Below are 12,997 nucleotides of genomic sequence, written 5' to 3'. Positions count from 1 at the left end.
TTTATTATTTCAAAAAGCATTTATAACCATATTTGGTTTTATAAGTTGTCCCCAATTCATATTGGACCCGCATGACAGACTGCCAGAGGTCTAAACCCTCTTTTTAAAGAGACTCGTGCACAACAATGGGACATATAATAGAGAATAAGTTGAGAATAATGCTCCATATTTTGTATACATAAAATTAAGTTAGTTTTAGTAGCAGTAAAGCTTCTTAAGTTCGTCCAGGGAAGTACTGCTGCGTTACCTGTTTCTGTCGCCATGCAGTAATGTTAGCATTACTGTATTCCACTTTTGAAGAGTAATGGTGCTAATCAAATTGCGGCCACATTGGCCTTGTCAACTTATATTTCAGGATAATTCTTCAGGATCTTTATGATTTAAACCTTTGAGTGGTGTAGTGTCGGTAATAGCGTGTTCATATTTGGCTCGCCTGTGCACCACCACGTGCCTCCGGGTTGACAGTCGAACACGACAGACCCCTTCCACGCACGCACATGTGACTTATGCGCTCAAGAGAAATCATAGACACTTCACATACACTGCAAGTGGCATTGTACTGTTATGGATACCACCAGGCGCACGACTTGCTTGTCCCTTGGTATCATAAAAAAATACACTAGGTACTGTGTAAACATTGAGTCGTTTGACAACCGTAATGCGCTGTCGTATATGTAATTACCATCGGACTACTCAGTCGCTCTCGGCGATAAACTGTCGACCAAACTAATTTCAACGTATCGGCAGCGGCGTCCCACCACGATGGAGTCGGAGATACCTACCTATCCGAACAGTTTATTGAAAGTTTCGAACGATTTGTTGTATCTCTGTGCCTAAAGTTGCATTAAATGATTTAGTGGTTTATAAATGAATGAAGGCGGCAATCGCCTTGGTATAACCAGCATATAGATTGTACCGTCTTCGTCAAATGAACTCACTTGTCGAAAAGGCTGCAGTCGACTCGGTGTAAACAGCGAGTCGACTGCGCCAAATTGTACATTGACTGCGCTCCTTCGGCAAGGCGAAGTAGTCTGCTGAAGGTCGCAGTCGACCCTGTGTAAACAGCCCAGTATAGATCACAGGTTAATTGAAGTTGGTAGATCAAAGCCACATTTTGTGTAAATCACATTTTGTAACATTCATGGAAAGTCTCAAGGAAATTATAATGCATATGCAGGAATATATATTGAAATAATAAAAATAAAGGCAAATAAATTACTAAAAAATTCATTTTTTAATACTGTTAAAATTCAACAATACAAAACATAAGAAATATAGACTGTACATAATGAAATAATGAGTAACAAATACAACTTTGTGGCATAAGATAGACATCTATTTAAAAATAAATGCACAAATTCATTTAAACACATAATTATAACTGGAAGTTATCGTACAAAAGAACATTCATTCATTTTAATTAATGTTACATTTTAATTGAAAAGCTCATTTCGGTGCTTAAGCTTAATTTTGCGTTCATACATGATTATGCTTCTACAGTTTTTTTTTTTCATGAATAAATATGTGTAGTAAGAGAGAAAGTACACCTAATAACTAATCACTCTCGCACTTATACTAATTAGAGATCTATTATGACATCTTACATAGGAGTGGATCCTATTTGCGTTTTACTAAAACTGAAAACTAGGTCGAAAAAATTAGAGCACTATATATCTTAAAAAAAACGCTTATTGCATTATTCACAAGTTGCGAAAATTAATTTTATCCAGTCTGACTTATAACGAATACAAACCTGACAGTATTAGTGACACTCTCTAAAGTATTAAAATGTGTGAGCCCGCAGTATTCCAAACGGTACTTGCAACAATTTCAGTTCATTTAATAATAGTTGACAGTAAAAAAGCCAGCAATGTTTTTAATTTATAATTATTATCTTTAGTAAAACGCTTACAACATCTTCACCAAATCATTATTATACAAAAAGTTCCTCTAGACTTCTACAGCATCTGGGAAGATGTGATCCAAATAGGCCTGATTGCAAAAGCTTTGCAGTGGTTTGGGACGTTTCTTCTTCGACGGCAATACGTTCATACTATCTCTATTAAACTTTGAGGCAATCTCTTTAACTTTTCCAGGCTTTGGTTTATAATCTTCGTCAACGAAATCCTGCTTAACATTGTTCGGGGCATCAAATTCTTCAAACGAGCGTTCCCTCTCTTTCTCTCTAACGACTTTCCTGTTAGTGTCTCCTCTTCGACTACGGTTTGAAGCTCTTTTGACGTCCTGCTTTATATTATTATCTTTCCGGTCTTTCCTCCCAGAGTTGTTCCTCTCATACATTTTAGAATAATTCTTTGAACTTCTATAATCATTAGTATTTACATTATCGCCTCTCGCTATCCCAAAATACGGGTCTTTTGTATATTCTATGTCATTGTTAGTCTTGCAAACGTAGCTTTGATTGTTTGCGTGGTTATTCCGATCACCTCGATTGGATCGCCTGGCTTTAGGCGGTCCTTGTTTAAAGGTGGAAAACCGATTTTCATTAAAATCGTTATTGTTAATCTCGTGTGTGATATTTGGTTCCGAAGAGAGCGTTCTTTGGTGCGTCAACGGTTTGGACAGCGATAGGTACTTAGGCGGTTCTCCGTGCTTATTAATCGTTATCTCATATTGTATATGCGGGTCTAGAACCGCATATACATTTTCTTTGGCTTCTCTTTCCAGCGACGTAAGTGCTGCCTGGAAAAAGAGAGACTAGGTTAGGATGTCTTTTCCAAAATTATAACCAACAGCGTGGCTGTAATGTCTTGGTATGAAACACTAGCACCAAGTGGCTCATTTGTGGCATCTAACGTCATCTTTGTAAATTCTAACATCTGAACATTGATTAGAAATTAAAAAATAATATTCAGTTCATAAATATTACGGCTAAATACGCACGCAAGGAAATAAAGTAAACAGAAAAGAGTGGTCAATGTTGGAATAGGTAGAGAATGGTGGTATAAGGCTAATTAAAAATAATATGCGTGATGAAGAAATATAAAAAAGGAACTAAATGATTAAAACTTTCAAAAACCACAACCATACTTATACTAAGAGGTAAGTTATGAATCAAGATCACTTAAAGTAAGAAAACTCAAAAACATCACAAAATCGAAAAAGAAACAATTGAAAATAAAACTGTGGAAATAAAATAAAGTGTAGTGCAAACAAACTCGTAGTAAGTTAATCCGAAACCGAGCAAGGCTGGGTGCGCACTTTTGGTAATTAAACGCCCGTGGATCATGCTGATACATAATAGCCTAAACGTATTAGAACGCGTTACGGTTATCGTCAAGGTTTATTGGCTGCGAATGGCTAATAAAATGTAAGGTTTTGATAGTACAATATTAACACAAGTAACAAAAATAAGCTAGCTGTTTCTTAACAGTCGTATCCACAAAGACACAAATTCATTTACATTAATATGTATTTTCTACGCTTTTCAACTAAGGCTGAGATTTGTAAAACGAACCAAAGATGGCGAGCTAAGTAAGTTTTTAGTATTTACAATACGAACTTTGCCTAAGTTTAAGCAAGAAATTAAATTAGACTGAGTTTACTTCGTAATTTCTTACTTATTTCTGCCGACATTACTACGTTCGGGTTTTGAAGGGTAAGTGTGCTGGTGGAATTACAGGCACATGGGATTTGTCAACTTATGTTCCAGGATATTAGTTTCATTCAGTATTTTTTAACCGACTTCAAAAAAGGAGAAGATTCCCAATTCGACTGTTTTTTTATATGTTACGTGATTACTCCATAATTTGTGAACCAAATTTGATGATTCTTTTTCTTTTGGAGAGACCTAGTATTGGTCCCATTTAAACCACCACCTCTAAAGGTTGTCCTTCGTACTTTCCGTTAACCGTGTACATCAAAACTTGGCAAATAGATGTAATTCCAATAAAAAAGTGGATGGAGGTCTGTTCAAATCAAGTTTTCTCAACAACAAACAACAAACAAATAGTCAAAGAAGGCGATATACCGTTGAGATACAGATACAGATGAGAACGAGATACAGATGAGGCAAATCAGGCCCTGACAAACTTATTTCAGGATGACGACGATCGCTCTGTCAATAGTGCTACTAAATAGTACAAGATACTCTTGTAACCTTCTTACACTAACATCACAGTACATTTATGAAAATGTTATTTACGTTAAGAAAAATATTTTTATCGATACATTATTAAAAAGACAAACTACAGTGTAGTACAGAGCGTCTATGAGAAACAAGTTTAAGGAAATTAACATATATTAGCGTCACAGTACATACATTTATGAAAATGTAATCTATGTTAAGAAGAATGGTAATATTTTTATGAAAAATAGTGACAGACATAACATTAATACGAGGAATAAAAATAAACTAGATGCTTTTGACAGTCGTCTTCACAAACACTCAAATTCATTTAAGGGTCAATGTATACGCTTCTATAATAAGATCCCGATTGATATACATTTGCCATTTAGTAGGTTTAAAACTAATGTTACACTAAAGGTTATTCGTGGTAATTTTACCCGTTTAGCTCTTGCTAGTAGTCTCGATCTAAGATGTTTAAATTAGATATTGTAATGATAAATGTATTCAAATGTATGTTTACAAAGAGCAACCCCTAAAGTTTCTTGCTCATTCTTTTCAGGGGAGTCTGCCTTACGAATGAGCAGCAGAGTTCTATCAGTATGACGATATCACGTCTTTAATTAATTTGATTACTAATAAAACAAAGATTATTTGACTTGAACTTTGACTTAACCAGCTATTATGTGAAAGTACAACGAATCATTGTATATATCGCACTGCTATTACAATAGTGTTGTAACTTCTGGATAAAACAGTCTTAATAAGTAAGTTTCTAAAAAATTAAGTTAATTAAGTTGTTTTTTCGTTTTCTTTGACAAGTAGGAAATTGTTTAGACGTCTGTAATAAATTAACTTTATCCTTTACATAAATTTTAATAATATTTGGCTGGAAGTAAGTAATTTGTTTTTCATCGATTCTGAAAAATACACTTTTTGAGTTGATACACTATTGTTCTAACAGTGCGATATATGCATACTATCAAGCCCATCTTACATTGGGGTGGAAATGACACTATGGATCGCCAATCTCTTTAGAAAAATTCCCTATTCGTAACAGTTAGTTGTCCATTGTTTCTAAATACATATCGCACTTGACAACTAACATAGCATTATCTCAAAAATTGTGTTATATTAATAATTGATCTCCAAAATTTCGCTATATTTGTATGACATTCGTATACGATTTAATTTCAAAGTGACAGGACAACACTGTCGCTTTGAAATTAAATAGGGAATGTTAATGTAACCTAAAGCAATTTTGAGATAATACTATGTTAGTTGTCATATGCGATATACATTACTATACCAACTCGATTCACGAAAAAAGGAGTGCCCGTTTCATGAAATTGGGTGTTGGAGAAGTCCATAAAGTCAATTAACTGTTGTATTCATTTACACCTCGTCGTTTTAGTGCGAGTGTGGAGTTCATTCCGAGAATATCGGTCTCGAAATTTCGGGCGTTTCGTCGATATTTTAGCCTTTTTAACAATCGAGACAGAAGGGACAATCGAGACTTTTGAGACTTAAGTCACTCAATTAAATAATATCAAAAAATGTACTAAACCAACAGCCATTATTTTTTCTGAGTACATGGACATGGCAACAGTGTGGACTGAAATTTCGTATAATCTATGAAGATTGACAAACGATACCAATAAGATCAAGTTTTCTCTATCTGAAACTATGTATATCAAACGCCCTTTGTTGAAAAAAAAACTGTCATACTGTTTTATCATCATCATCAATCCATTTATACATCCCACTGCGGGGCACGGGTCTCTTCTCTGGCGAGGGGTCCGCAACTCTGGCCCAATGCGGGTTGGGGACTTCTCACGTTATGAACCTTCTTCAAAGTGCAGATCTCACCGAAAACCTCATAGTAAATTATTTTATAATTTCAGTCAATTTTGAACTTTATTAAGATATATTTTGACAGGCTAAATATATACCTATAAGTATGGAAGCCTATTTTACCCAGAAGCTTCATAATAAACCTACCATGTAAAGTTTTCTTGCACTATAGTTTTAAATATCGTAAATGGCAAATTTTGAATATCAACCGGAATCTTGTTTATAGAATCATACACATTGCCCCTTAAATGAATTTGTGACTTAGAGATGACGACTATCAAGAAAAGCTAGTTTATTTTTAATCCTCGTATTAATGTTATGTCTGTCACTATTTTTCATAAAAATATTACCATTCTTCTTAACATAGATTACATTTTCATAAATGTATGTACTGTGACGCTAATATATGTTAATTTCTTTAAACTTGTTTCTCATAGACGCTCTGTACTACACTGTAGTTTGTCTTTTTAATAATGTATCGATAAAACAATCGGCACTACATAACTATTTAAAATTTTATGAAAACTGGCAACCCTACAAGTGTCATTTTACTCCGTCTTCAAATAAGACAGACATTTTTTAATATACTAGAGCCATTTGGTGCAAAAATGAACTCCGATAACTTCCACCATCTATTCCGCCGCCGCGCCGTTAGTTGAAAGGGCGCTTGTGACAAAAACTCAAACCGAGAAATTAAATGTTTATTGAAATGAAATTGTAAAATATCTACTTTTGTCCTTGCGGTAACTTCATACCTAAGAAAAAAAATCAACCTCAAAAGTTCGTGGAATTACATCCATTTGCCAAGTTTTATTGAAATCGGTTGCCGGCAAGTGCGCGAAACCTGATTCAACCCCTAGTTAGCCACCCTTAGAGGTGGAATATTTTCTTCAAAGTGAAATGGTACCACTACTGAAATACCCTCTATCCAACAAAAAAAGAATCATCAAAATTGCTTCACAAATACCGCGGAGTTAACGTGTAACGTGCATACAAAAAAATACAGTTGAATTAAAAACCTCCTTTTTATGATGTCGGTTAAAAATAAAAATTGTGGCAGATCGACGTTTCTTTACTGATCACGACAGTATGCATAACAATTATTTTGAAAAAATGCACATGTACCCTTTCAACTAACAGCGGCAGCATTTGGCTCAACTGACACTGGCGCAGAGTCGGAGCGTCGCGACGCGTCATATTTTTCGCCTATAGCATATTCATGTCTATTATCCCATCATTAAGGTACAAATTTGTGTTATGCAAATATCAGAGTCAAGTGTCGACGCTTGGTTGCAGTCGAGCGGCTTCAGAGAGACGTCAGACGCCGACCACACTGTCCGGGCACACTAATGCGAGTGTCGTCGAGGTGCGACGCCAGGCGTTGTAGTTGAAAAACAGGACGCGACGCGATGCTTCGACTCTGCCCCAGTGTGAGTTGAGCCTTATAATATATCAATTAGAGCATGTTAGTAGAGTGCAGTCACACCTGTGCTTGTGTATCACACGGTGGTGGGGGGCTGCAGCACCACGGCGGCGCGGCGCACCTGCAGCGCTCCCGGCGAGTAGCGCCCACCGGGGCCCCCCGTATTTGCACCCCCCGGGGGCCCCGTCATAGTCCCGCCTACAGAAGGCCTCATTGATTCTCGTGGAGCGTATACTGCGTCCGCAGGTAGGACTGTCTTTTCGCTGTTGGAGAAATGTGTCATGTAGAAATAATGCTGTTATTAATTGTTCTACAGCTTTGTTGAGTTGAAATTATGTTGAACTTATGTATATAATCTACAAAAGGGAACTCACCTATCTAAATCATCAGTCTTGTATTCAACGCTTTCTGTGGACAAAAGATGCATAAGATGATTAACTGTGTCTCATAAAAAATCTAGTCAATGTTCTTACTGTGTCTCATAAAAAATCTAGTCAAGGTTCTTAACTATTCTGGAAAAATGGCGGGATTTTGTAGTCACAGTTATTACACAAGTAAATTTTTAGTTTAAGTATTATTACATTTACGAGTTTCTTAATTATTTGTCATCTGTTTAACAGTCGATACTACTTCAAATACCTAAATCAAATTTTTCCCGTACTAATACAGTGTCCCTGCTTCACACGCAAAACGAACCCATTTTGCTTGGGACGAGAAGCAGGGACACTGGCTTTATTTCAGAATGTATTCTTTTACAAACGAAACTAAAGACATTTGAAAAACGTATATCGTATACGTGTTCTATTTATATTTAGATATAAAAAAATCATTGGTATATGCAAACAATCTGTTGAATACAGCGGTTTTCTTGTAAAATTTCGAAGTAAGTTTGTGTTTTTTTTATATCGTGAAAATTTTTAGGAATAGTGTTTTTACACCGTACAGTAATCAGTGTATATCCTCGATTTTACTATATTTTTTTTCCAAAAAATTTATTCACCACCTTCACTGTTATGCGGAATCAACCAAAGCCATTTGAGGTTATGTAGACTCTTAGGGTCGTATTCTAGAACTCTACTCAATGCTCAAGTCAGGATTTCATACTCTCGAAATCATACTCAAGTCCCTGCCATTAGGGTCGTATTTTCAGTGCTTGTGTTGCCAGTGCAATCCTGACTTCAGCATTGAATAGAGTTCTAGATTACGACCCTTAATCTGATGGCTATATAGCCAATATTCAATAAATAAACAATTATTATTTCTATACTTCATAAGTATTTAAAAATTCTAACTGATCTTTCATTTCCAGTTGGACCAACAGAAGAAGCGAAGTAATTTGGTTTTAACTTAGATATCACATAAGTAATGCCATAAAAATTTATGTTATTGCTGTGGCATCCAAGTAATTACATAAATACATCTCACGCCCTGGGTAGGCAGAGCCTTCTACTTGCTACAAGCAGCAATGCTTTTCAGTTAAGGGCACTATTGAGCTGGCCTTGCTTTAGAGCGTCTTTGCAATTTGGTCGTAGTAAGTGTGCCTTGGTCGGCCCTCACCAACTTGCAAGTAATTTAGCAAAGTTTATTTATTAAAGTACAGAACAGCTGCTAATGCAGGGGAACCTTGGTGTTCGGCGGTGGGGTGTACATACAAGGATTAAGGTTTAGTGACACCCTTTATTAACGACTTTCGGGCACATTATGAGGAATGTCAATACGCAGCAGTACGAACGCACATACTACACATATGAATGTTTTTGTAAGACATTCGTCTTACAAGCGGCCGTACAAGGAAAAACTTAGTTAAGTTTATGTTATACTGGAATGTTTTGTTCTGTAGTGCTTTAAATGTAATAAATAAATAAAAAGCCATAATTGCTAAGAAGGAATAGTAGTTTATGATGACATAATGAAAGGCATGAAAATACGAATGTGGGTTTATGAAACAAGCCGACAGGCGAGTTTCATAAAAACATCTCACGAGTGTTTTAATGCCTAATTATGTACAGTTACATACATTGCTTTATCTATACACATATTATAAGCTCTCCACGATGTGTTCTGGCGCCTTACCATGAACTCTTATTACGATTCAGTTTAGGACTTAAAATGAATCGTTGTGAGACAGCGCTACATGAAGTGTATATCACCATCCCGCTTTGTTGTCGTTGCGAACCTATACTGAACTGTAATAAGAGTTCATGGTAAGGCGCCAGAAATCGCATGTTACGACTGGCGAAATGGCAGCAAATAAAAACTTTGCTCATAGTTTTTATTTTATTCACAAATAAACTAGAGTCGGCCCCAACTATCATATCGTTCGATATCAAGTAACGTGTGAAATTTGTCAATATTGGTTGCTATTGACATTTCATTTCGAACAAAACTTCATCTCGAGTGATATTACAATTGAGGTCCAATCAAATTGTTTTGTTTTTCAGAGATGTTCGAAATTTGAATGCAATAATAAAATCGAACTTGATATTATTTTTAAGCAATAGTAACATTTTCACAGATAAGAAAGTTGTTCTAACACAGCAGTTTATCTTTATGCTGGCCGTAATTTGCGGTTTTTGAACACATCGCAGAGGGTTTATGATATGTGTGTAGATAAAGAATAAAATGAAGACAAACCTCTTCGACGTCTGCACCGCAAGATGAGGCAAAGCACGATGACAAGCAGCGCGGCGAGCGCGAGGGCCCCGGCGATGAGGGGCGCCACGTGTGCCGTCTCTGTCAGCGAGAAATGCGAGTCTGGTGACAACAGTGTTAACTGGTTTACATGCCGGTTACGTTTAGTAAATTGCTTAGTCGTCTATGTTAGGCAGTTATATGATGACGGTACCCTAAAATCCGATATGTCGCAAGATGGTGTAATAGTTAACATGAATCATAAAAACTTTAGAATGCTGCAAAAATCACGTCTGTGTAATTACTTAGAATTACACAGGCAGTAAAATCATACCACGACTCACAAGGTTATAATTTATAACATTTTTTACGACTTGTTACAAGAGAACTGCGTTACAAAGTAACCAGCGCGATATTCCATTGTTCGATCCTTTAATATAGGTATAAGGACTGGAGTGCGACTCCAGATCATTCGATTGCTCGTCAGCAGTTCATCCAGTTGAACCATTGTCATTTAAGTCCTTTATATTTAATTGCTCGACACCTTTCAGTCTATTGGACCGTTGTCGTATAAGTTGTTTATATAAATACAGTTTTGTCTTATTGAAAAAGTATTTAAATTCTGTGAATCCTTCACCAAAACGTTACATCATCTCTACGAACTTTACACCCCATCATCTTCGTAACTAGAGGAGAACTCTCACACCAAAAGTATAAATGAAAGAATATATAAGTGACAAAAAATATTACTAGGTTTATTATGGTAAATAATACAAATTTTTTGGATCTCAATCGCGTACATTTGTTTTCATACATACCCTACGTTTTACCCTACCCTTTACAGATCTCATGGTCATGGCTGACTGAAATGTTTTTATTAATATGTTTTAATTTATTTGTAATGTTCTTTTAATTAATTAATTTTATTTATAAAAATTTACATTGTTAAAATATTTTTTTAATAATACCAAGTTTTTTATAAAATACTTTAGCGTGTTGTCCGTGATATGTGCCGCAGTCATCTACAATAATATTTAATATGTTTCAATTTTTATATACTGTGTAGATGACGACTGTGAATAACCTGTATATGTTTATGCTTTTTGTTATAAAGCATAAATAAATAAACAAAGTTATGGGACGAACAAGTCGTGCACCTGATGATAAGCTACACACCTGTCCATAACAGTTGCAGTGCCACTCAGAGCTTTTAAATCGCAAAGATCTGAGGGGCACTGTCACTGCGCCCATCACCCTGAGACATAAGTTGACAAGTCCCACGTGCCTGTAATTTCACCTGCACCCTTACCCTTCAAAACCAGATCACAGTAATGCTGACATTACTACTCGACGGCAGAAAGAGGTAAGGTGACAGTACTTCCCTGGACGAACTCTTTCACAAGGAGGGCTACCGCTACTAATAATGTATAACTTAAGTGTATGTACGTAAATTGAAATGTTCTTTGGTAAATTAAAAATAACTTATGTAAATATAGTAAAATAAAATTGGGTGATTGGTCAATATTAGGCATAACTGCGACCATGGAACCTGTAAAGGTCTGAAAAGTTGGTGGTGGAAAAACAAATATACGCAATTTAGATCCGAAAAAATAGTTCCATTTCCTACGTGTAACAATCGCGAAAACCTAAAAAAACGACAAAAGCTTTGTTGCTTGCTCATGCATTTCAATTTCTTTTGATTATAGTATGAAATTTCTCTATTAAATGGGCAAGTTAGGCAGTAAGGTTAAAATAGGGTCATCTAGTTTTGTGTTAAATTAAGTTAAGATTTCCTCCTAGTAAATGTTTATATTAGATTTTCTGTTTAGAAAATTTTATGACAATAATGTTTAATATAAATCCTTTAATTTGATCGAGTATTACGTATATGACAGCAGTTGTTTCGGACGGATGTCGGAAGAAGAACGAAGGAATTGTTTTTAGTGTCCAATCTTTGTATTAATAAAATTATAGCCTCGATTGGTAGTTTATACAAAAACATTATTGTATAGTAGTCAAGTTTCGTTCGTACTTACCATGGACAATGAGCGAGACGGCATGCGAAGAGAAGCCTCTCTCGTTCTCGACGTGGAGCACGTAGACGCGTGCGTCGGCCGTGCCCGTGTTAGACACCAGCAGCGTGTAACGATAGCATCCATTGGCGCCAGTCGGTTCCACTGCGCGGTAGCGCCCTGAGGATGAACAAGTATGGAGATAAAATGTAGCGATGGAAGGTGTGCGGTTTACTAAACTGTTTTGTAAAAAGTAATTAACTAAATTTTAGTTGTTGGATATGATGTTAGAATTATTTCCTATAACCTTGCAGTACTACATTATAGTCCTGCGAGGTTGTTAACCCTGTAATCATGTATAATAATTAACCATATAGTAGTACTGCTGGACATAGGCCTCCTCTCACAATGAGAGGGCTTGGGCTTTTTATTTATTTATTTATGAACAGTATGCACCATGGCATTACAGCAATTAAAATAGAATCACGATTTAAAAATAAAAAATAAAAGTAACTTCAAAATAAAATCAATGATTCGCCTTAACTTCTCTTCAATACTTTCATTACCATTAGCTATCTGATGCTGCGAGTACCACAGAACAATAAAAACAGTAGAAGTGCTTAGAGGGCAGGCCACGTGTGCCAACAGTACGCGTAGTTCCATATACTTGAGCTCTTTCCGCAATTTTCGTTTCGTACGTTATTGCCGTGTCAATTATCTTACATAAAACCCCGAAAATCGTGGATAGACATTTTGCTACTATGAAGTGCAAAAATTATAGTCGCACATGGAATATTATCTAAGTCAAAGTCAAAGTATTTATTGCTTCCATGTGTTACACAGATTATAAAATTTAAATAGTACCAACATGACTCTGTTAGGACGCCGCAATCAAAAGTATAATAAATTAAAAATAAACAATGAGAACATAAAACCAATAAAATAAAAAATAAAACTAACAATAAAAACTATAAAAAAAAATTAAAATCT

At 35.8% G+C, this 12,997-nt stretch overlaps 1 protein-coding gene across 2 annotated transcripts in view; it reads right to left on the bottom strand.

Moving 5' to 3' along the window:
• Nucleotides 1-1,285: 1,285 nt before the first annotated feature.
• The window catches only part of LOC113235818 (irregular chiasm C-roughest protein), a 104,706-nt gene continuing 92,994 nt past the window's right edge, over nucleotides 1,286-12,997 (bottom strand). Inside the window, exons 11-15 of one of the 2 annotated variants that reach the window (XM_026471726.1) lie at nucleotides 12,032-12,187; nucleotides 9,999-10,118; nucleotides 7,739-7,772; nucleotides 7,428-7,627; nucleotides 1,286-2,703 (exon numbers count right to left, since the gene is read on the bottom strand). In XM_026471726.1, coding sequence (XP_026327511.1) covers nucleotides 7,441-7,627; nucleotides 7,739-7,772; nucleotides 9,999-10,118; nucleotides 12,032-12,187 — 497 coding nt within the window. In that variant the 3' untranslated portion in view covers nucleotides 1,286-2,703; nucleotides 7,428-7,440. The remainder of the gene's footprint in view (nucleotides 2,704-7,427; nucleotides 7,628-7,738; nucleotides 7,773-9,998; nucleotides 10,119-12,031; nucleotides 12,188-12,997) is intronic. The other variant, XM_026471727.1, reaches the window with a different exon arrangement.

Source organism: Hyposmocoma kahamanoa, unplaced genomic scaffold, assembly GCF_003589595.1.
Source record: "Hyposmocoma kahamanoa isolate Upper Pololo Valley unplaced genomic scaffold, ASM358959v1 88, whole genome shotgun sequence".
Lineage (NCBI taxonomy): Eukaryota > Metazoa > Arthropoda > Insecta > Lepidoptera > Cosmopterigidae > Hyposmocoma > Hyposmocoma kahamanoa.
This window is presented reverse-complemented; position numbering and strand designations above follow the sequence as displayed.